Genomic DNA, 25,563 nt, shown 5'->3' on the forward strand with positions numbered 1-25,563 from the left:
TTTAAAAATACAAATAAAATTCTAATACACATTATAAAAAAACTTTTCTATTTTCTATCTCCTAGCCCATTTTCTGTTGTTATTCTCCCCCCCCCCCACCTTTGCTGCAAGCTATCATCACTCTATTTTATCATAATCATAACATAATAATCTTGAACTCTTTCTGTTGCTCATAGTTCGAAACCTGGTTGCAGGTTCTTCATATTGTAAAATTTCTTCAAACAATCCATAAAGGGCTTCCATTCTTTAAAAAAGAGTCATCATTAAATTTTCTTATTTTAGCTGTTAGCTTTGCTGAGTCAGCATAGTCCATTATTTTACTTCTCCATTCTTCTGTAGTGGGAACTTCTTTGTCTTTCCAATTCTGAGCACAGAATTTGGTAAATAATAGCTGCTTTGGTTAAATACATAAACAACTTAACCATCCTTTTTGGAATTTCTATCTGCATAATCCCTAGCAGAAAAGCTTCAGGTTTTTTAAACATCTTTTTTATCTCATCACATATTATTTCCCAAAATACCCTATCTTTTTTTACAAGTCCACCACGTATGAAAAAAGAACCGTCTGCTTGTTTACAGTTCCAGCAGTTATTAGAAAATGTCTTTTACATTTTAGATAGTTTATTAGGTGTTAAATACAATGTAAACATCATTTTCATATATTTCTCTTTTAAAGCATGGCAAGCAGTGACTTTCATGCCTACTTTCCACAACTTTTCCCAGACATTCATTTCTATATTATGTTCTAAATATTTAGCCCATTTTATCATTTCTGATATCACCATTTCACCTCCCATTCTAGTAGTAGTTTATACATTTTTGAAATCAGTTTTTCTCTTCCTTCAAGCAAAATCTTTTCAAAGTGGGAATTTTGGTTTAAGGAGGAGGTTAAGGCAACAATGATTAGATGGGCACAGGACATTGGACGTCCAATAATGATATGGCCGAATGGGAAGAACTTTGGAGAACAAATATGAAATTTAAGGCGTGTTATAACATCAGAGAAAATATGTTAAAGATGCAGCACAGATGGTATCTCACCCCCTCAAGACTATCAAAGATGTTTAAAATTTAGCAAATACTTGTTGGAGGTGTGGTAGGAGTAATGGCGACATGTATCATATGTGGTGGACACGTAGGAAGATCAAAGTGTTCTGGGGCTTAATTTACGAGGAGTTGAAAAAAATGTTTGGAATAACTTTGCCTCCAAAGTCTGAGCTGCGGCCTTTAGGGAGGGATTCTTCTATGCAACGGCCACAGCTCAGACTTTGGAGGCAAAGGGGTGGAAGGAACAAGAAGCCCCAACAATAATGGACTGGTGAACCAGAACAGTGCACGGAAATGCCGTTTACCTTCCCGAACATACATACCTGTTAAATTTGTGACACCTGAAGGACTCAGATGCAACCACTGGCACGCATCAGGATCAACGCAAATATCAGCTGGGATATTTACATCAGGGTTTTCTTCACATGTTTGCCAGGGAGCTAATGTGATATCTACTTCATTATTGTATCCAATGGAGGTATCACTGCTAACACTTTCACCTACATAGCCAAAAGTGATGAGTAAAACAGTCATTTGAAAGAAGACATTTTAAAAACATATGCATACGCAACAGTGACATCAGCATATTGTACCACAAATCACTAGCAAAGCAATAAACACCTCTTTTACTGAAACTCACTCTGTTCTCCTTCTCTGGGACTTCCATGTGATTGTTGCATGTCTGCTTTGAGATCTAATTGAGATGGAGGGTTGCTTGCCTGTGTGAAAAAATATACAGGAAATTGTTTGGACTACAATTTATTTTCTTATCAAATTGTCTCAAATTAATGGAGGCATGTACTTCCAGATAATTGCTCAAAACACTTGCAGATTAAGGGCTGGAACACATTATTTGGAGGACAGCAGTTGTTGCTAGCACCAGCTTCTTCCCACTTTTTGTGAGTTGGGCAGGGGATTGAGTGTATGCGTGGCAGCAGTAGCAGCTGGTGGGGCTGTGTGGGTGGTTGTAGGCACAGTCTTGGGAGCACTGGCTTGGCTTCACTGCTGTGTCACACTGTGTAGTGCTCCTGCTGCCCTCCCCCTCCTCCTCTTGGTAATCAACAGCAACACAAATTGTTGGGAAGGTCAGGAGACCAAGAGCTCTGGTGAACTCAAAAACATGCACACTATTTTCTGCTATTTTGGCTGACTTAATGAAGACATTGCCCTAATAAGGATTTTTTTCTTATGGCCCAAACAGGGGTACCTTTACTTTTTAATGCACATTAAAACTTACTTCTTGGGCTGTACTTTCCTTGTTCATGGACCTCTCAGTTCCTTGAACACATTCAGCATCCAAAGTTAAGTTCTGTGAGCTTTCTGTTTTTCTAACTGTGAAATGGAAAGTAATATTTTAATTCTTTAAAAAATACTTCATTCAAATATTGGGATTATCAGTTAACAAATAAATATGACACGCTAATCAAGCCATTCTAATTTCAATCCTCATGCACAAGATATTAGCATACTCTGGCAATCCAAAGTTTGCTTAAGTACAAAAAGCAATTTAGGGTGGAAAACCCTAATGGAGGTGGGGGAGAGTAATGAAAAAAGACTAATTAGGATTAACTATGCTCAGTGGGTATGGAATGCTGACCAACTATTGAGGGACAGCACAGAAGCTTGGGTAGGAGGGGCAATGAAATTGAGTGGCTGGGAATGGAGGAGAGATGATAAAAAGAAATAATGGTGGAGAGAACCTTGCCATTGTCATCATTATCCATTATATTGGATAATAGTTCATAGAATCATAAAATTGTAGAGTTGGAAGTCCATCTAGTCTAACCCTCTGCAAGTCTTTGTTTACACTATTTTTAAATGTTTTCAGGGATGAAAGAGAGCTGGCCACAGCAATCAATGAAGAAATCCAAAATTGTCATGTAGCTTCAAATGATTTACAACAACTGTTTTGTGTTGTCGTGCCATTGGGCACCTCTTGTACATTGAGACTGGGCTGAAGCTTAGAGAATCCAACAATCTTGTGATGTTATCCATTGCTTTAATCCCTACATTGCAGGCTGAGTTGAGAGAATAATATGCAGCAACCCTGCACTGCACTTGTATATTCCGACTGCACGTTGGAGTGAATAGGTTAGCACTGCAACAGGTTCCACTGTTAGTTAACATTGTGGCCCAGAGGTGAAGCTGAGACAAGTTTTGATTCCCAGCCAAAAATCCCCATACCTCTCAGGTTGCAGCAAAAATCAATCTGCTTATTTTGTCCACCAGACCTCCTCCTCCATCAAACTAAACATTTGGTTGCATCCAAAATCTCCATGCTGCCTTGACTTGCATGCAGACTGGTTGTACTTTGAAACATTCAAAAACTATTTTTAAAATGTGCACGAATATGACTCAAGTTACTTCTGGGACTCCTATCCAACACTGTCTTCGGACTCCCCTCTCCTTATAGCCACAGACTCATGTGGTACAAGGGCAACATTTTGCTGCAATCCATTATTTAGCAAACCTCTCATAAAAAGTCTGGGTTACATATACAATATTATTAAGAGGAGGTAAACTATACTTAAATGAAATGCTTTTTGGTGGGGGGAGGGCTAGAAGCGAGTAGGAATGCAAAAGCATTTTATTCTGCCTTAATTTTCTTCTCCCAAACTAATACACTGATGGGAAAATAAAAGCATCATTTGGGCCTCAAGCCTCTCCAGATTTTACATTAGAGCTCACAGCTCCAAAAAGCACCAAAGTATTTTTCAAAACACACACACACACACACACACACACAGACACACACACAGACACAGACACACACACATCCTGTAAACCACGCAGAGTGGCTGGGGAAACCCCACCAAATGGGCAGGATATATATAAAACAACAACAACTAGACAAAATGTGCTTGGAAATGAGTTTAAAAAATAGATTAATGCAAAAACAGGATGGAACAGAGTTATGATTGAACATGTGAAACTGGCTGGTCCATCCATCCCTGGGGAGGGAGGGGTGCCACAAAACAGCCTATTAAGGAATAAGCATGATGTTTTCACTTTTTTGTAAATAAGGAAAATAAACATGGAATACACTTGCAAATTGTTTTAACGTCATAGCTGACGCTACTTAAATTATAAACCAAATAGTCAACATTAACTAAATTATTACATTATTTGTTGCATCAATATTAAAACATTTCAGATTTCTTTTGGCTTTAACCTGTTATATTTGTATTCCTCTCATGTCTTGAAACACTAGTTACCTAAAATGATATGACCACCAAAATTATTGAACATGGGATTAAAGGGATTCATAAACTCTATAGCATGTGCAGCTTTAGAAAGAAGATTCCACCTAAACATTAGGAAGAACTTCCTGACAGTAAGAGCTGTTCGACAGTGGAATTTGCTCCCAAGGAGTGTGGTGGAGTCTCCTTCTTTGGAGGTCTTTAAGCAGAGGCTTGACAACCATATGTCAGGAGTGCTCTGATGGTGTTTCCTGCTTGGCAGGGGGTTGGACTCGATGGCCCTTGTGGTCTCTTCCAACTCTATGATTCTATGATTCATTGTAAATTGAGAGCATACTCCCCCTCCCCAACATAGGCTGCAAGTGCAGACAAGTCCTCCTGAATTCAGTGGGGTTTACTTCCAAGTTTGTGATCATGGGGTATAAACAGACAGACAGACTGGACTATACTAAAGCAGTTGATTGGTATTGTTGCAATGTAACAGACTAAAACTAATCTTCTTGCAAAGTTACCATTATAAGATATACTTTTATTACACAGTGAACATTGTGGTGAAAAATCACAGTTGTTGCCTTTTAAGAACTCTATTATACAACAGGCATAGTGATGAATTCATGGAGCTATGAGAACACAGCACTTGCCATTGTTGCACAACACATTTCAAACCAAAACAAGAACTAACTTCCTCATTGAGGCAGTTCTTATTACTTCTAAATTACCTTGGAAAACATCAGAATTACTTTGGTCTCTAATATCCGAGGTGCTACTACTTCGAGTTAATTGTTCTTGGTCTGAAAATGTGCCAATACATTCTGTTCCTTCTATATTTTCTGGCTGGCGATATTCAAGTCCTGTTCCATTTTCTGACTGTTGATATTCTTCAGCTTCTGTAGGTATTGGTACAAAACTATTTCAGTCATATGCCAATTACAAATGCCCATGCCTATAGCATCAATAACGTTGTGAGACATTCAAATCATTAATACATTTGTACCTCATTATTAATTAGCAGAGAAAACAAAATAAAATGTTAACTATTAGGACTGATCTAACATGAATTTGGGAATCCTAGCTAATAGTTCTCTGCTTAAAATTATGGGAAGGGGTGTGATTTCAAGGCTAGAAAGGGTATGAGGAAAAGAGTTAACACATCTATTTGGATGCTGTTTCTTTCCTTCAAATCAAGCTCCCTATTTATAGTGGGAAAACAGAGTTGTGTAGTGTCTTTCACAATCTAAGTTTTGCTTTATTGCTTTAATAATCAGGGTGTTTTGAGTGAGTATACTCTGTGGTAATCCCCCAGTCTCTTAAAATCTGCACTCTCAATAACGTGCTGAGAAAGTGAATTCTGCAACTTGTTTAAATTATGTTTTTTGAGCAAATTTGTATACATTTCTTCAGGTTGCATCATTTATTCTCATACTGTTGCTCACGGGGAGGTGCAAAGAACCAAGCAGAACACTGATCTGCAATGTAAAACTTGTAACTTAAAGATTACTTTCAGGGATTATTATTCATTCTCATATATATATACACACATATATATAATGTGTATAAATATAATATAATAATTATATTATTTAAAAATAATATCTAGAAGCTATTTCACTTTTGCTGTGGCTCAATCACATTAACATGCACTGATATTTCTACCAAATATAAGCATGATTAGAGGAGTCCAGAATGCTAAAATATTTTCCTTTCCACCTGAACGGTTTCACCCCAATGTTTCAGCTTGATATCTCATCTAGCTATTTGAAGTTTAAGTGTTGGAGTCTCAGAAAATGCATCAGCATAAGATATGGTGGCACACATTGAAATTGAAATATGAAGTTTTGAATTCATCTGGTTCAAGGCACAATTTGATTTGTGAACCCCACTTTAACCCCGTGTTCTGTCTCATATGTATTTTGAATGCAGGGGGGAAATTCGTATTTCTAGAGTATGAGGTAATTAACAATAACAAACAGGAACTGTAGCAAATGTTTCCTTGGCCTAACATGTATATCCCAAAGAAGCTAGTTCCCCAACTTTGGGGGTTTTCATTTCCTTTAGTATTGTTGGTTTATGCTGGTAAGTACAAAGTACTTTTTTATTTTCTTCTTCCTTTATTTTTCTTATTATACTAGCTTAGTTAAGATACCTTCCTTCAATTTACTATTTTGTCATCTTTGTATGTGTTTTCTTTAACTGGGCAAGCAGCCTGATAACTATGCTAATAGGCTATGCTATGTTAACATTTTTCTCTTGTGGGAATGCTACTTTATAATTTTGCAAGTTTCATAAAACCTTTAAATGTAATTCCCATTGTCATTCACATACTCAAATTCAATAGCCTGTGATCAAACAAAAATCTTTGTCAAATCTATATTAAAGAAGGACCTGAGTTACAAAACTGTTTTGCCACTTTTCCATCAACAGATTTAGGAAGTGCCATAGATGCAGCAATTCGAACAACTCCAGTGTACTTACGTTTCAGCTGATTAGAAAGTCAGCTTAATTTTTAGGATTCTTACAAAGCAAAACATAACTCCACACAACTAACAACAAAAAATTGTCATGAAGACTTGAGATACGGAAATGACTGTACATGAAGATGGAGGCACATACAATAGCAAGAATGGGTGTATTTTAATTAAAGAGGTCAAATATACAACAGACTTCATGGTCATAGATTCTTACACTTATTAGAAGTCAAATTCTTAGGTTTGCTAAAATTGTGGAGACAGCAGAGTTCATTACACAGAAGAACTTCTTTGAACACCAGTTTTGCTTGGTGACGCTGTGGTCTAAACCAGTGTTTCCCAACCTTGGGACTCCAGATGTTTTTGGCCTACAACTCCCATCATCCCTAGCTAGCAAGACCAGTGGTCAGGGATTATGGGAATTGTAGTTCAAAAACAGCTGGAGGCCCAAGGTTGGGAAACACTGGTCTAAACCACTGAGCTTAGGGCTTGCCGATCAGAAGGTCGGCAGTTCAAATCCCCACGACGGGGTGAGCTCCCGTTGCCTGGTCCCTGCTCCTGCCAACCTAGCAGTTCAAAAGCCTGCCAAAAAGTGCAAGTAGATAAATAGGTACTGCTCCGGTGGGAAGGTAAACGGCATTTCCGTGCGCTGCTCTGGTTTCGCCAGAAGCGGCTTAGTCATGCTGGCCACATGACCCGGAAGCTGTACGCCGGCTCCCTCGGCCAATAAAGCGGGATGAGCGCCGCAACCCCAGAGTCATCCATGACTGGACTTAACTGTCAGGGGTCCTTTACCTTTACCTTTTTTCCCTTGGAAAATCCACCCACACAGTCAATACACAAATGTCACCAAATGAACGTGAAGATGGAGGGAATGAAAAGTCAGTCATAATGCACATCTTAAAAGCAGAACTGGTGCAGTTGAGATTGTTCAAGAATAGGGGAACCAGGAGGAATTAACAAGGAATCCTGAGAACTTGAAAGCTGCGCTACAGAATTTGGAACGTTAGGTGACAGATACTTGCATTTTGGGCCCAACTATGATAATACACACTACTATTTTTGACCAAAATACAATAATATAAATATAGTTCAGAATACTGTGTGTATGACACAGGAAAACATGAATACAGAATAATGAGAAAAGAAGCATACCTGAAAGTGTGTGAGAGTAAGAAGTGTAAGAGATACCAGGTAAGAAAGAGCTCACAGTATGAAGGAGTAGAGGTACACTTTTAGTGACTGGCAAAGCCTCACAGAGATGAGCGCAGTTGCTGATAGACTGACTTCGCTTAGCTTCCAGGGAGAAATAAAGTGACAAAAGTAAATTCAAAACAGTAATGCAATACTTCAGTTAGAAGGATACTTTATTTAGCAGAATATTGCATTTAAAGAAAAAGAGCGAGGGAACTGAGAAAATTCTTAAATGTGAATTCCCCATGTACACGTGGCATTAATTTTCTATCAATATAAATTAACAATGCAAAAGGAATTCATTAAAATGTATTCCACAAAAGTGCACATTGCTTACAGAAGATGCTAAAAAAGACAGTTTACTAAACCTCTCACCAGAATGAATGCTAGAGCATATAAAAGATACTTCCTGCAGTCGTTCTACAGCCTAAATTATTCTAGACTTTTTAAAAAGTTGGCTAATTGCAAAAATGGTTCACTTGCAAGAAGTATTATTCGTCTTCGATGTGATTCATTGGTCTTTTGGTACTGTCAGAAGCATATTCTGTGCCCACATGGTCAGTTACTCTTGAGCAAATGAGCTATACCATCACCTAAGAATATGTGGATATCTGTAGGAAGATGACAGCAAATGCACACCAGTGGAGGGGGGGCAATAAATACAGTGGTGCCTCGCAAGACGAAATTAATCCGTTCCGTGAGGCTCTTTGTATAGCGGTTTTTTCGTCTTGCGAAGCAAGCCCATTGACAGCTTAGCGCATTAGCGCTACAGCTGTCAAGCGGCTTCCAGCGATCAGCTGTTAAGCGGCTTATCAGCGGAACAGCTGATAAGCGGCTTAAGAAAAGGGCGAAAAAAGCGGAAAAAACCTGCGGGGGGATGCAAGATTTTTTTCGTCTTACGAAGCAACCCCATAGGGGAATTCGTTTTGCGAAGCGCCTCCAAAACGGAAAACCCTTTCGTCTAGCGGGTTTTTCGTCTTGCGAGGCGTTCGTCTTGCGGGGCACCACTGTATGATGGAAGGGCAAAATGGATCTGTCTGTCTTATTGGAACTTCTAATTTACTCTGTAGATTCTCTGTAAATAAATATATTTACTCAGAAAGTCTACGAGTTTAACTAAGATTTATAGCAAAGTAACTAACTTAAAAATTGAAACCTTAATTAAAATTTTCATTTTTTTCATTATGTTTCAAAATGATTATAGTCACAAAAACAAAAAAAAGTTTGTTGTTTTTCAAATGGAGAGCAGTAATAGGAAAATTTTGTTCTCCATCTTTGGAAAGTAGGGTTTGTGCAGGTAGGAAGATTTGCATTTGGTATCTGAATGACAAGAAAAAATACAATAGTCAAAAACATTTCCTAGGGTGGAGATGCAACAACCTCTTAAACGTTTTGCCTACCATGCCCTTAGTAGAAGCATAGGAAACTAGTCAGAAAAGGGTAGCAAGATAATTTGATACAAGTTATATCAGAGCTTCCTTGAGAAATAGTTTAAGTAAAACAATCAAGATAGCTTAAGTGAGCAGGCTAATCTACACGATCAATGCAGTGAGGCAAGCAAGGGTATTTGAAAACAAGGTGTCCCAGCATTAGCCAATGTGGTTTTCTTCATAAGTTGTTGGACTACAGTTCCTATTAGCCCCAACCAGGATTGTCAATGAACAGGGATAATGGGAGTTGTAGTCCAAAAACATCTGGAGGGATTGGATTGGATATCTCAGGGGTAGCCAGAGAGTAATGAGGAAACAGTGTTGAGTTGACAAGGAACCAGTAGAAAAGTGAGATGAGAGTGAAGGTTAAAGACATATTAATGAGTGGGGGGAAATCTATCTGTACACCTTCAAGAGTAACCAGTGTAGATGTGTGCACATGCTAACAAAATTTTGAACACACTGCTAGAGGATCAGGAAAGTGATTTACCAGGAACTGGTTCTAGCAAATCAGGACCAACCCTTCACCAAGTGAAAGAAACTGAAAAATGTTTGAAAACACAAAGAACATTCTCTTTCTCTCTCACTCCAGTAACCAACATGCAAAGAGTTTACAAGCTTGTTTCAATGCATGCAAACCTGACATCCATAGCCTCTTTCTATGTCTCTTTCTGATTAATTATGAACTGCAAAATAAACTTGAGTAATAATAGTATTTTTATTATTTACTGAGATAAAGTGAGGTATACTTCTTAAAAGAAGGCTCAGGATTATTATGTTTAACTGAACATCCAAAGGTTTTAGAATATTACAGGAATGCTTATATTCAAGCTTCTTTTCTAAAACTATGAATTTATTCAGTGTATGCATGGTAATACTAATGTCTACATACTCCTATATCCATATCACAAAAACTTACTTTTGTATACTACGGTGTTGATGGTTTCCAATTTCAACTTTCATTTTAGCTTGGCAAAAAGAAATTTATTTAGGTATGAGTTTCAGCAACTCACAGGTTCTTCTCCAACACTGTATATATTTGTGATATTCTTTTTTTATTTAAATGGCAATGTTTAACTTTAAAAATGTCATAAATACACCAAACAGTACAGCTGGTTCTGCTACGTTTTTCATACTGCGTGTTTTTAATGAAATTCAGGTTTGATAAGCAATTCAGTGTTACATAGTTAGCTATCTGAAAAAAGACTGAAAGAGTAAACCATTTACTGACTTCATCGTTGAGGACATATTATAATCAGAGGCTGCAGTTGGTAGTTTTAGGCTTGAATTCAGAGTAGCAAATGAAAAAGCTCCATCCATTTGTGGAAAGCCTGGCAATCCAGCAGAAGCTGCTACTCATGGAAGAGGGAAGAGAAACCATATATTCATCCTTCTACCTACAGCCTCCTATAACACCTCACCCTTCTATTGGAGAGTTCTCCTACCCTCCAGGAGCTTAACAACAATAATCTCTCCAGGAATGAAATTTCACTTGTGAGATCTCTGGATCCAATCCTTAGTCATTAAACTACACTATGCCAGCTTTTAACACTATGCTATGAACAAGTATCATTAACATGGTGAGTTGTAGGTTATATGGCACTGTAATAATAAACAAAAGGTCTCCAATGCTATATCAGGATACATAAGATTCGTAGGTTTACATCAGTGATGGCCAAACCTGGCCCTCCAGCTGTTTGGGGACTATAATTCCCATCATCCCTGACCACTGGTCCTGTTAGCTAGAGGTGATGGGAGTTGTAGTCCATCTGCAGACAGACTACCCTTATTTTACCACCTTCTAACTGAAGAGCCTGTTGCACCATAAGCAGTTTCTATCATGAGGTCCCACCTCCAACAGAAGCAATGTCTGAATTTACCAACTGTCAAGGGATGAGTTGTTAAAGTCTGCTATGATGCACTGGGTGAGAGAGATGACATAATATAGAATTAAGTGGGGGGGGGGGATTGTGGAAAAGCTTGTTATACACTAAAAGAGAACTTTATGAAGAGGATATATAGGCGGTTCCTAACCCAGAGCAAAGTACCAAAAATGTATAAATTGGAGCCATGGAAGTTAGGTTCTATCAAATGTGGTGGACTTGTAAATTAGCTAAAGATTTCTGGGAGATGATATATAATGAAATGAAAAAAAATGCTTATAAAGACTTTTATAAAAAGACCATATACCTTACTCTTAGGAATCTTAGGAACAGATGTCCCCACTGATAAAATGAATTTATTCATTTACGCAATTAGAACAGTCTGGATGGTATATGCTCAGAGATGAAAAAAGAGAACAACACCAGCAAAGGAGGAATGGCAGAAGAAATTGATGGAATATGTAGAGTTAGCAAATTTAACTAATGTAATAAAAGAACAACAAGGAGATCTTAAGGAAGAGTGGAAAATGTTTGTAGAATATCTGAAGAATCATGGTAAATAAACAAAAATGTTAGCAGGACTAGAGTAAAAACAGTTTAAAGAAATAATGAGAAGGAAGAGAGAAAAATCTGAATCACGGTAAATAAATTATGCAGTACTATTGGTTACTCAAGAAGAACCATGGATTGGGGGGAGGAGAAGTAGTTGATTATTGTATGGTCGTATTGATTGGAGTGTAAAAAACGTGTACTGGAAAATTATATAAAAAAGAAGATGATGATGTCTGGATGATTAAGGAACATGAAACCCCAACATGAAAAAGACCATTAGGTAAATGGGATTTCAGTGCACTTAAACAGATGACCTCAGGTGGGACATGAGCTTCACCTAATGTTTGAAGCAAAATAGTCTTTTCTCTGCACATGTAACAGTGGCCTCGAGTGGGACCTAACATAGCTCACCCATGTAAGTCGGGAACCTACAGGAAAGAAGAAAAGGGCTTCCTAAGGTTTAGGGAATGTGTAATAGCACACACCTCCCAATAGCCACTTCCAAAGAAGCAAATCTTATAATGCTTTACAAAGGTCCTGGGTCTACAAATTTCAAGCAAAGGAGCCTTCAGGGAAAATGTTGCCAATGTAGCTACTGCTCTAGTGGAATGAGCAAAAGCTTTAGTTAGCGGTGATAATTTAAGGCTAAATAAGCTAAATAAGCTAAATAAATATAAGCCTTAAGCCACCCAGCCTAAGTAGATGTGGACACCTTCCAGCTCAGGGAAGAAGAGTGGGGGAAAAACAAAATGGGAATCCAACTGGTGGAATGGCCTAGTCCTAGAAATCTACACCTTTGAAGGATTTCCCCATCTTTATGGAATAACACAAAGGTTCTTGTCCACTGAAAGGGCATTGAGCTCAGATATTATTCAAGCTGAGGTGACAGCAACCAAAAACAGCACTTTGAAGGAAAGCAAGAAAGAGGTGCAGATTTCAAGGCCCGAAATGCAGCTTCTGCCAGACTGATAGTCCAGTGTGTAAACCCTAAGGGGGGACCTATACTGAACACTAAGAGATTTTAAGATAGCTCCACAAAGAAAATGTTGAAGGAAAGGGTGAGAACTGAGAGGCACAGATAGAAAAATGAATAAAACAAAGCTACAAGCTTGAACCCACAAAGTTGCAGAGGTAGGAAGGAACCACTTCAGTGAAGGCAAAATCAGAAACAGGGGATTCCAAAAGAGGAAGCAACTTTTTATATTGTTTTGTGTAGTGATTTTGCCTTCAACCACTAAGTGAAGCTCATATCCCACCTGAGGTTACTGTTACATGCACAGAGAAAGAATGTTTAATTTCCCCCATTATCTCAACAGCAAAGGTCCAGTGCCTCACAGTCACACCCACCATGGTAGAGATAGCTGAGCCAGAAACACTCACATGGTGGTTAGATCATGTACACTGTGCCAAATGGCAATTAGCTAAGGGTGGGGGAGTGGGCTGTCAGACACCTAGAAGGTTCTGCATCAAGGCCATGCAGGTACAGTCTCAGGTGTGCGACTCCATGACAAAAAAAAGAGTAATTACAAGGCAAGTCACATACTCAAACAACCCAGTATCAAATAGCAGAAACACATTCCAATTACTATGGACATAAAATCAGAAACATTAATTTTTTTTTATTGATGATGATGACATTAAATTGCCTGTGCCTAACCTGTTGCTCTCTGACGCACTACATTCCTTGCTTTCTCAACTCCTGGTACTCCTGAGGTGGTAGCACTCCTAAACCTCATTGGTTCCACAACTTCAGGATGATTTCTCCAGCTTAAAGAAAATGATCTTCCAACTGTAGCTCCCTTCTGAGGTTCCAAATTGCCACCTTTCATATAATGGAATACAGAGGGAAATTAACTGCACTGTGTTTTAAAATGAAAACAATTCAAAAGGAAAAATTCTAAATGGACAAATTCATCTAGTTCATGAACATAACATCAATTGATGCATCTCAGATTGAAAAAGAGGAGAGAGGATGAATAAATATTATAAGCAGGCTCTTGATTCAGGGAAGGCATTTCAAAATAGTGATTCAACCAATGAGCAAAGGCTATTTTGGAAATTAACAAGGAGAAAATGCAGGAGATGCATTCCGTGGATCTTCTGCAGAGAAATTAGCATTCATTAAGAATTCTCAAAATATCAAACACATGGACAAGACATTCTTTTGAATGTTGGCAAAAAGTAACACTTCAGCATGTTCATGCCCAAGTTCTTATACAAAAAACTACAAAGTGTGGCGGAAGAATGAAAAATATTAATCTCTTGTAGCACGGGAAGTGAGAGAAGCCACCTCTTCACTTTCTTCAAACACTAGTGTTTTAGGAAAGCAATTATGACCATTCACACTTTCCACAGTAAACATATATATATTGATAAATATTAGTGTGTCTGTAAGCAGATGGCTGCATACTGGGGAGCCACAGACACATTCTTCTGTGTGCTTACAGACATGCATCTTACTGTTACAAATATTTGCTGCAGAGACATATTGAGGATATACAGCCACCCACTTGCTACAAAAGGGTAGGTATTCATAATGGCACAGTCTGGGATATCATAACTCCATAAGTTAGCAAAGATAAAGAAATCAGTCAGATATATAAAACGGGCTTCAAATGTACTTTTGGCAAATATATAATTCTTTAACTAAGCCTATTCCTGAAAGAGGATGTTCCATATTTTCATATATTAGAACATTTCAAATTAGCAGTGACAATTAATAATAATAATAATTTATGTATTCATACATACATACATACCCCTCCCATCTGGCTGGCCTTCCCCAGCCACTCTGGGAGGCTCCCAACAGAATAATAATAATAATAATAATAATAATAATAATAATAATAATAAGATAAAACATCAAACATTAAAAACTTCCCTAAACAGGGCTGCCTTCAGATGTCTTCTAAAAGTCAGATAGTTGTTTATTTCCTTGACATCTGGTGGAAGGGTGTCCCACAGGATGGGAGCCACTATTGAGAAAGCCCTTTGCCTGGTTCCCTGTAACCTCATTTCTCGCAGTGAGGGAACCACCAGAAGGCCCTCATGCTGGACCTCTGTGTCGAGGCTGAACAATGGGGGTGGAGACGGTCCTTCAGGTATACTGGGTCGAGGCCGTTTAGGACTTTAAAGGTCAGCATGAACACTTTTAATTGTGCTCGGAAACGTACTGGGAGCCAATGTAGGTCTTTTAGGTCCGGTGTTATGCGGCCACTCCCAGTCACCAGTCTAGCTGCCACATTCTGGATTAGTTGTAGTTTCCGGGCCACCTTCAAAGGTAGCCCCACGTAGATAATATTGCAGTAGTCCAAGTGGGAGATAACTACAGCATGCACCCCTCTGGCGGGACGGTCTGCAGGCATGTAGGGTCTCAGCCTGCGTACCAGATGGAGCTGATAAACAGCTGCCCAGGACACAGAATTGACCTGTGCCTCCATGGACAGCTGTGAGTCCAAAATGACTCCCAGGCTGTGCACCTGGTCCTTCAGGGGCACAGTTACCCATTCAGGATCAGAGAGTCCTCCACACCTGCCTGTCCCCTATCCTCCAAAAACAGTACTTCTGTCTTGTCAGGATTCAACCTCAGTCTTTTAGCCACCATCCAACCTCCAACCGCCTCCAGACACTCACACAGGACATTTACCGCCTTCACTGGTTCTGATTTAAAAGAGAGGTAGAGCTGGGTATCATCCTCTGACTGATGACACCCAGCCCAAACCCCCTGATGATCCCTCCCAGCGGCTTCATATAGATGTTAAAAAAGCACGGGGGAGAGGACAAAACCCTGAGGCACCCCACAAGTGAGAGCCAAGGAGTCTGAACACTCATCCCCCAACACCACTTTCTGGACACGGCCTGGGAGGAAGGAGCAGAACCACTGTATAACAGGGCCCCCAGCTCCTCTAGATGGTCCAGAAGGATGTCATGGTCAGTGCTATCAAAGGCCACTGAGAGATCCAGCAGAACTAGGAAACAGCTTTCACCTTTATCCCGAGCCTGCCAGAAATCATCAACCAGAACGACCAAGGCAGTTTCAGTCCCATGATGAGGCCTGAATCCCGACTGGAAGGGATCTGAATAGTCTGCATCCTCCAGGCGTGCCTGGAGTTGTTCAGCAACCACACGCTCAATCACCTTGCCCAAGAAAGGAAGATTTGAGACTGGGTGATAGTTGGCCATATTGGCCGAGTCCAAAGATGTGTTTTTAAAGAAGCAGTTTACTAACTGCCTCTTTCAGCGGTTCTGGAAAGGCTCCCTCACAGACGGAAGCATTCACCACACCGCAGAGCCCATCGCCCAGCCCTTCCCGGCTTGCTTTTATGAGCCAGGATGGGCAAGGATCAAGGAGACAGGTGGTTGGTTGCACTCGTCCAAGCAGCCTGTCCACATCCTTAGAGGTAACAGATTGGAATTGATCCTATGCAACTTGACTAGACAGGACTCTAGCACTCCCCTGCCCTGGCCCTGCTCCCACAGTGGAGTCCACCTCTTTCTGAATCTGAGCAACTTTATTTGTAAAAAACTTTGCAAAATCATTGCAGAAGATCTTGCGGTCCTTACTGGGCCCCGATGGAGAAGGTGGTTCTGTTAAATTGTGAACCACCTGAAAGAGTCTCCTGCTGCTGTTTTCTGCAGATGCAATAGAAAAAATGCATCTCAGCAATTGTTTCATCACCCTCAGCTCTGGGGAAAACCACAGGGCTGTCTGGGCTCCATGCAATCGGAGAGGACACTTCAGAGGCAGACAGTTGATAGCCCTGGTTAACTCTGCATTCCAGTGGGCTACCAGGGAATCAGCTGAAAGGCCATCAACATGGGATAAAGCATCCCCTACCAATATCTGGAAGCCATTTGGATCCATTAAGTGACAGGGAACACCAGGTCACACATGTCCGCAATTATGAGTTGGCCCAATTTATTCAAGGACAGCTTTCCATGAAGTCCCGAGTGGCACCTTGTTGTGTCGGCATGGATGTTAAAATCCCCTAGGACAACCAAACTGGGTGTCTCCAGGAGAACATCCGCCATGCCCTGAAGCAACTCGGACAGGGAATCCTTGGTGCAGTGGGGAGGTCGGTACACCAGAAGGAATCCTGTACTGCCCCTATTGCCCAACTTCCAGAACACTCAGAAAACTGGGTCTTCCCAATAGGATGCCTGGTGAAAGTAAATGACTTCCTAAAAATAACTGCAATCCCCCCTCCTGCCCACATGACCTGGGTTGCTGTGCGTAAGAGAAACCTGGTGGAGAAGCAGCGGCAAGAACAGTCCCATCTGCTTCATCCAACGAAGTCTCTGTTACACATGCCAGATCAAGTCATGGTTGACAGCAGTCTTATGAATCATTGAACTGGCATTACACAGCAGCACCTTCAGATCATGTGGGTCTCCCTTGCTGATTCCAGTATCCTTCTGGTCAAGACCAGACCTGGATAGTCTGCAAACAATGACTAAACCTGCCTTCTTGGTAATGATGTGGTTTGGTTTTAGCGTAGCTCCTCCTCCAGCCCGTGATCACTATGACTGGGTGTCCCAGTGCATCCCTCCATGTGGAACCCAGTCCCAGCCATTCTGTTGGCTGGGGCCCACTCCCAGGCAGCCCTGAACCTCTCCCCTTAAGAACAGAACACAAATCATACAATAAACCAATAAAACAGTAGAACCGCCCCCAAAAAAACCAATAATAGAATTTTACAATTCTACTAAAATTAAACAAATCCCCAGCCCCAACCAAACGTCCACCCCACCCCCAACAAAACAAAAATAAAATTCAAAACACCACAGATTAAAAACTATTTGAAACACCTAAAAACATTTAAAAGCATCCTCAACATTTGCCCCGACCCCAGAGACAAGACAAAAGTACTGCTTCTAAAAACATCCCATTGTACAAGAAGTATACAATGTAGATAAACTTAAACTAGGCTTTGAAAGGTGTTTTAATTTAAATGAGGATATAAAAGCTATCTGTTCTTCCGATAGTAGAAGAACTGCTCATACATACTGGAGAATCGCAGTTCCAGTTATATTAGCCATTGAGTAGATAAGAATAGGTAAACAGGAGTTTCACTTTCTGATTCTGCAGTGCACAGAGAACCCATCTTAACTCATGATACTAACAAAGCATTTCAAACTTCAGTTGTTTTTATGTAGACAGGAAATTGCAAAAACCGCATCACAGAAATACAACATGTATATGATCAAGGGACTGTACTTATATGTATATAATTTAATATAAATGATTGTGTTCCAATTCAGATTAAAATTAAAGTTCCAGCACTTCAGCTGCTGCTAAGTTTCCAACACAGACATTCAGATAAGCTACATACTTCTTGCCTACACTCAGTTTGAATATATTTTATTTAACGCTGCATCCGATCAGCTTCAAGGCACATGAAAATCTCCTGATTTTGTGTGAGCTCATTTACTCTATGCCATTCAAAGCCCGAGAATTAAGTCATAAAAGCTGGTAGCTCATTTGCTGCTGTCAGGACAGTAGACGAAGAATATATGCTGAGTTGCAAAAAACACGGCTGAGTGAAGTAAGGCTGAAGGAAGATGAAGTGCAGGAGAAGATAGAAAGTAAACTGGGGTTAACTTTGCAATATAGCAGTAGATTAACATTTATTATACATAATATATAATCATATTTGCTGTGACTGACCAGCTCTTGCAGCTAAACACACACGACTGTTAGAATTTTAACTGAATCAAGGTTTACCTTTTCCTCGTTGTATTTTCTCTTTTTGCTCACTGAGCTTATCCAGTGGCAGATTGGTCATCTCAACACCATACACTGTCCTTGCCAAAACAGATGTAAGAGAATCCATTATGTTAGTCCATTCAGTTATTAGTTCTTCCCAATCTGTAAGGGATGACAGCACACGCAGTAACTCATCCCAGAGCTCTCGAGATATATAAACACTCAGATTAGCACGAACCCAGGCCACAATGAGTGTCTGTGTTGGGGAGACAAGAAAGGGGATTAGAGTGGTGAATGTTGACTTTTCATCTAGAATTTGACAATAGAAAAAGGGATACATTTGCAAGCAAAGGCAACCCCCCAACAGGCAAGGCAACATCACTAATCCATGTTCTAGATTCCAAGGGAATAAAAAAAGTTGCACTCAGAAGCAGTAACTTTTCCACAGCCTAAAAGCTTGTTACCATTATCTATTTTTGCAGTCCGAAATGTGTCAAATGTAATATAGGATACTCATTCAATCCATTTATTCATATTCTGACCAATAACTCCTAATTCTCCTTCTTAAAATACAAGACCTATAATACATTATTTGCAATTAAATTGCCAAAAACTATTCAGAACAAAAAAAGGCGCTCAGAGTAGAGTCTTTGGAATTGTTGAACCTAACTTAGCCATGTTTATTAATTTCAATAGATTTCAATATTTCAATATTGCCATACCCTTTAAGCATTCCTGTACTTTATTTTCTAATTCCAATTTTTAGACAATTTTTGTTTTAATATAATGGAGTTATAAGTTCAGCTGAACACTACTGCTACCAGCCTATCATTTTCCCGAGGAACAACATTACACTGTTTTTTTCTTACTAAAAATCTTTCTGCTCTAACTCTCACACTGTTAGAGGCAGTTTTCACACACAGGAAAAGTTAAGCACTCTGTAATTACAATTATTTCAAGATGACGGCCCATACCCGAAACAATAATCCTGCTAAACTTTGAGCAAATATATCCTTTACTTGGTTCTCTTTTGATCTATTCATGACAACTTCTGTTATCTTAAGTAGTATCTGTAGCATTTGCTCCCTAAAACAAAACAGAAAAACCACATGTTTAGAAATAAATCCCATAATTTTATTTTACAAATGAAAAATACACAAAATACATTAACAAATGTGATGCTCAGAATAATAGCTACACTCCCTCAGAATAATTTTGGCACTGCCATTCTGCCAGACAGGATGGTTTTCCAAAAAAGATCATTTGGATTCTGCAAAAGACATTTAAGTGCTGTGTGCGGCTCTGGCTCGCCAGAGCAGCGATGTCACGCTGGCCATGTGACCCGGAAGTGTCTCCGGACAGCGCTGGCCCCCGGCCTCTCAAGTGAGATGGGCGCACAACCCCAGAGTCTGTCAAGACTGGCCCGTACGGGCAGGGGTACCTTTACCTTTAAACATCAGGTGGGACTTGAGCCCTACCTGGTGGATGAATCACTGCTCCAAATGGAATTTTCAAAAGAAAGGAGACACATAACAGAGAACAGTGACAGCCAATCAAAACCTGAACAATGAACAAGACTCTCTGTGGAATAAATAACAACAAAGAAAAGGAGAAAAGGCTCTGGTAATATGTCGTGCGTGTAGAAAAACAACAAAGCCAGGCAGCTCAAGGCAAAATCCCATACTGCAGAGTGAGGCCCTGAAGTCCCCTGTTTACATGCACAAAATCCTCTTTGCAAGAAAGAACCCAAACGGTGTTTTCTCTGTACATGTAATGGAGACCTCAGGTGGGACACAGCGGTGACCCATGTAAGGCAGAAAACTACCAAAACAAACAAACAAACAAACAAAAATCAAGGAAAAGGCTGCCTAGTGATTTGGCAGGGTGGCCATTTTGTAGTGCTTGATAAAAGCACTGGCTTTGGTCCAGGTGGAAGCTCTACAAATTTCTTGCATGCAGCATTCAGAGAAAATCCTGTCTGTAGCACTAGCTGAATGAGAATCTTTTTTTTGTAGATGGTGGCAATCTAAGGCAGCTGTAAGTTAAGAAATGCAGGCCTTAAGTCACCTAGTCAAAGTAGAAGTGAACACTTTCCAGCATAGGAAAGAATGGAAAGTGGAGGAATTAGAGTATCTGACTGGCAGAAGGACTTGATTTAATAAATATACACTTTCAATGCACTTCACACATCCAAGGAATGTCAGGCTTTTTCTGGGGGGTGAGGTGAACAGGAGATGGACAGAAAAAAAAAGGGTCCGCTCCTGCTTGACGTGCCTGTAGGAACATGTAGACAGGCCTCTGCTGGTTATGGTGGCTGCTAAGGGCAAGTCTCCTTTGAGCCGTCTGTTCTGAGATACGCAGAACACATCTAGTTCTTGGGGAAGGGGGGGGGGACTCTGGCAAACTCACTTGGCTGCTGCACAGATTCTAACACACCTGACACTTGCCTCTGTTCACTGCTACCTTGCTCCTGTTCTTCTTCACCCATTATTTCCAAGGCCTTTCCTTTTCTTCTGGGGTGTGACCTGTCTCGAACCACCAGTCCAAGACCTCGTTCTCTTCCCCTTCCCATTCTCTGGAATGCTCTTGGGGTGGTGGTCTCTACCACTCCTCCTCCTCCTCCTCCTCCTCCGACCAGTCCCTGACATTACCTGTGTTGTGTTCTGATCCATGTATATGACACACTAAGTCTGTGCCAATAAAGGAGATTGATTGATTGATTGATTGATACTGTAAAGCACCCTGTGATCCTCGGATGAAGTGTGGTATAGAATTGAAATAATAATAAAAAAACACTGATGATTCCAAAGAGGCAACATATTTCGAAAATTCCATTTGGAGCAGCAATTTTATCTTCAACCACTAGGTGGAGCACAAGTCCAAGGTGAGGACACTTACTTATTTTAATATTTTAATGTTCCATTATTTTAATGTTGTATTTTATTTTTGTTTTTAAGTTGTAATCATTCATCTTGTTTTTATTATTGCTTGTAAGCCGCTCTGAGCCCGGCCTTGGCTGGGGAGGGCGGGGTATAAATAAAAAAAAATTATTATTATTATTACTTGCCCAGAGAAAGTGAGATCACAACCCGAAAAAAGGAAAATAGCACTTTCCACGCATTTTTAAAGTACGCTTACTAGATATGGAAAATAATAAATCAACACAGTAAATATGACACTCTGTATCCATGAAGAATTGCATTTAACCAGAAGTTAGAAACCTCCAGCCTATGGGCCAAATTTGGCCTGCCAGGTCTCCAACGACCCCCATGTAGATAATGCATTTGGAGATCTTTCCCTTTTAAAGATGGGGGGAAACAACAACCAAAGGTCATGATTTCAAAACTTATTTCTATGTAGAAAATTTCAGATAGGGTTGTAAAAAAAGAAGGTACAGTATGTTTTATAAATTTATACATGTTTTAAAATTCTGAAATATTCAACGCTAGCAGCAGAGCCTACTTAGAAATAAGAGCCGTTAAGTTCCATGGGACTTGTTCCTAGGCAGACTCAATGTTTTAGATCATTTTTGAGATATGTTACGCATGTCACACATAGAGGAAATACATTAAAAACATACCATGTCTTTTTATTCATTGGAAGATCCATAATCATGCGCCTAAATATACTCAAAACTGCTCTGCATGCATCAACTTGCTCCTTCAGGAGTGCAGGTATTTCAGTACATGGTTCCAATAAAAATACATTTGCAGAGTTTGTCAAGAATACCTTAATATTTTGAAGGAAGGAAAGAAGAAACAAAGGGGATGGTGAGAAGAATAGAAATCAACAAATTTTATTCAGTTATTCTAATGTTAAACTATATCCTGTTCAGAACACTTAACATGTATTCTCACAACCACAAACAGGAAAGCGCCTTTACATTCCTTTTATGGTAAAAGGCATACAGAGTTTGGTTTTCAAAACGTTTTGGGACCACTCACCACCGTTTTTTATTCTAGTGGGATATATGATTGCTGGTGAGCCACAAAACCTTTCTACAGGTGGCATTTCTCTTCCTAGGAGAAATTCAGGAACTTTCTCTAAAAGACTTTGGGGGTTCTAATACATCATTGTCTCGCTCCAAGATTATCAGAAATAATATCTGATAGTAAACATAAGATAAAAAACAAATAAATAGTTGTCATCCCTTTTTCTTCCCCTTTGCCTCCCAATAAAATACTTTATTTTTTGAAATTTGTCTTAAAAGGCATTTCTTTAGAAATTCTCACTAAAATCTCCTCATGAGCTAGATATTTGTATTGTTAAAACATTACACAATATTTTTGTTTTGTGCCCCCTGGACTTTGGTAAAGTTAATCCAAGTTACTGTTTAATATTTCTAGAATTTAGCAGAAGGAAAGGGTCTTTAGCATTATAACTTAGAAACTCCCAAGGCTCCTGGGCAGCCTAGGGATTCTCTAGGCTAGGATCAGCCTAGAAAGCATCTTATTATACTTCTTCTTTGGAGGGCATACAAAAACTACCAGTAAAAGTAAAAACTACCAGAAAGCCTCTCAACTACCACCCAGTTCAATCGCATCAATTTCCAGATTTTTAGCAGCTTGAAAGAAGCAGCAGCCCAATAATACTTTCAGTGATATTTGTCCAAAGCATTCATCTTCAGACACAGAAATAATAATACTGGAAATAGAAATATTCTGCTCCATTTGACTATGGTGACATCCCATAAATGTTACCTGTAGTGTAGCTTGAAGCCCTGCTTTGACATTCTTGCTTTCATCTTCTAATATACACCCTCTATTAACCGCATTAGAGAAGGAATGTGATCTTCCCCAACTAGATGACCTTTTATGTCCAGAATGGCCAGTTGCAAGCTTCAAAAAAGAAAAGAAAAAATGACAATATGCACTGGTTAAGACAGCATATCAAATTTATTTTTAAATGGTTAAGGTGTAATAATTTAAATGCAGCAGGTCAGCGCAAGAAGTACAAGCAACTTCCACGGCCCTTGAAGTCTTTCAAAAATCTGCAAGTCATGTCTTTCTCCAATCCTAAACAAGCTTCTGTTGGATGTAATCCCCAATGAAATCAGTGTTATTCCGAAGTTCCAATATGTTTTTTTTTATTAACTAGTCAGAATTGTATCATATAAACACATCCAAATGCTCCTTAAACTATGACATCCCTTCATGTCAATGCTCCCACCAGGAAAGTCAGTGTTGTCATGAGTAGGCGCCACACAATTGGGCAACACATGTTACCACTAGGACAGGCGATATCAGGTTTTCAACACTGTGATGTATCACCAGCTGAACACCATGATATAGTAACACACTGTGGTGCTGCAAAGGAAAGAGCATCACCCCTGGCCCCACAAGGCGCCAGGGTGAAACCGCTGCCACTCCGCTGCCAGAGGTTCAAGATTCCTGCACTCCAGGCAGTTGGACTAGATGACCCTCATGGTCCCTCCAATTCTGCAATTCTGTGAATACTTCTATAGGTCTAATATATTAATAGGAAAGGGTAAGTTCATTACTTGCAGTATTCACAAGCCAAGGAAAAAAGTACATTTTATTACTCTGATGTTTTATAATTTATTCCATCATGACATAGCTGATGTTTTATCGATTGGGTTGTATCCAATCGTATTGCTCAGCTGGCAGGAAGGCTTCCATCATCAGAACAGGGAGGGAAGCAATTTTCAGTCATTCCTTCTTCTCCACTCTCATCCCACCTCTAAATCTGCTCCAGCTGGGTGACGCCACTGATACAACCCACTGAATTTTTACCTTTTGTACACTTCTTTGGAATCTCTCTGCAGGAAGGGCAGCATATAAATATTTTTAATCAAATAAATAAATGTCATACTAGCACACAGAGGAATATAACAAAAACTTGGGAAGAAAATATCCAAAAGCGGTATATTTGTCCTTATTGGGAGGTCGTGAGTATTTGATTTGTTGGCTAGGAGGGAACAGGCACATTATTGGTGGTAGACAGCTAGATGAAAGACCACAAATGAAACTCTGTGAAGTTCTATTATTCTTAGCCTGGCTAGTCATCGTAAAGCACACAAACCTCAATTAATTACACAGTATAAACTATCCACCTATTTAATAAAGGCTGGTAGCATACATGTTTGCCTTCTGTTTCTGCTGCTGGATGATCTAAGACGTCATCATCATGAACCGTTTCCTTCATATCCGGTTCTTCCATGAACACAGGCTTCTCTTGGAGTATCCACTTCCTATATACCTTCACTACTTTTTCTGTTGACGATATCTCAGATGAAGGCAATAAAAAAGCCTAAAATGTCAACAGTACACATTACTGATACGTAAGAGAAATAAAGTACACTTGTACAGATTGAAAGTACATTACAGGCCAGAAGCAGCTCTTGGCACTCTCCTATCAGGCTACAGCATCTCCTCCTTGGCCCACTGCAATTCGGCTTGAAAAAAACATTCTGCTAGAAGTCTTTTTCAAGCCTTACTGTGTTGGAGGGAGGAATTTCAAGGACTCCCCCCCCTACCCATGCCACAATTAGGCTTGAAAGACACCTTTTGGGTACAATATATAAGTTTTTCCCCTCCAATAGATTGGTGGTGGTAAGAGTGAGTGTACTATATGTGTGTGCTACACCCATCTTAGATCAGGAGAGCTATCCAAAACATTTTAAGATTTGGTTACGCCACTGCAATGCACCGCTTCAATACATCAAGCCAATATGCAAATAATTAAAAAGGAGCATTCATTGCATAACATGAAAATTATGCAATAAGGTCACAGATCAAGAAAAGCCAACCTTGAGGTTCTCTTAATATAATTTTTACTACAGGATAATGAACCAAGAGATCTGCAATCTTTTTTTAAAAAATGAACAGCCTTTTAAAGGTTTTTGAATCCCAAATGATTCTCTGATTTTACAAAGCCATGTGTAAGTAGTATGGACATTTTTGTTGATAGAACAGACCCTCTACAAATTAGGCTATAATTCTATGCATATTCCTTGGAAGTAAGACCCACTGAACATACAGGATTGGACATCCACGTAAACAGACAGTATTAGACTTTACATCAAATAAATTCTGTGACACAAAACAATCAACCTGTTCAGATATT

The 25,563-nt window shown here is 39.6% G+C and overlaps 1 protein-coding gene across 7 annotated transcripts in view; it reads right to left on the minus strand.

The window, feature by feature from the left end:
• The window catches only part of RALGAPA2 (Ral GTPase activating protein catalytic subunit alpha 2), a 182,197-nt gene that overhangs the window by 120,114 nt on the left and 36,520 nt on the right, over nt 1–25,563 (minus strand). For 6 of the 7 annotated variants that reach the window (XR_014170068.1, XM_081917686.1, XM_081917691.1 and 3 more), the window contains 11 exons: nt 24,577–24,747; nt 23,178–23,315; nt 22,058–22,206; nt 19,452–19,563; nt 18,496–18,733; nt 13,429–13,593; nt 7,868–8,008; nt 4,967–5,134; nt 2,285–2,379; nt 1,688–1,766; nt 1,371–1,547 (listed from right to left, as the gene is read on the minus strand). Coding sequence is in view for 6 of the 7 variants with exons in the window: in XM_081917686.1 (XP_081773812.1) it covers nt 1,371–1,547; nt 1,688–1,766; nt 2,285–2,379; nt 4,967–5,134; nt 7,868–8,008; nt 13,429–13,593; nt 18,496–18,733; nt 19,452–19,563; nt 22,058–22,206; nt 23,178–23,315; nt 24,577–24,747 (1,633 nt within the window). In the remaining variant the exon portion in view is untranslated. The remainder of the gene's footprint in view (nt 1–1,370; nt 1,548–1,687; nt 1,767–2,284; nt 2,380–4,966; nt 5,135–7,867; nt 8,009–13,428; nt 13,594–18,495; nt 18,734–19,451; nt 19,564–22,057; nt 22,207–23,177; nt 23,316–24,576; nt 24,748–25,563) is intronic. The other variant, XM_081917687.1, reaches the window with a different exon arrangement.

The sequence above is a fragment of the Podarcis melisellensis genome (assembly GCF_964234715.1).
Source record: "Podarcis melisellensis genome assembly, chromosome: 7".
NCBI lineage: Eukaryota > Metazoa > Chordata > Lepidosauria > Squamata > Lacertidae > Podarcis > Podarcis melisellensis.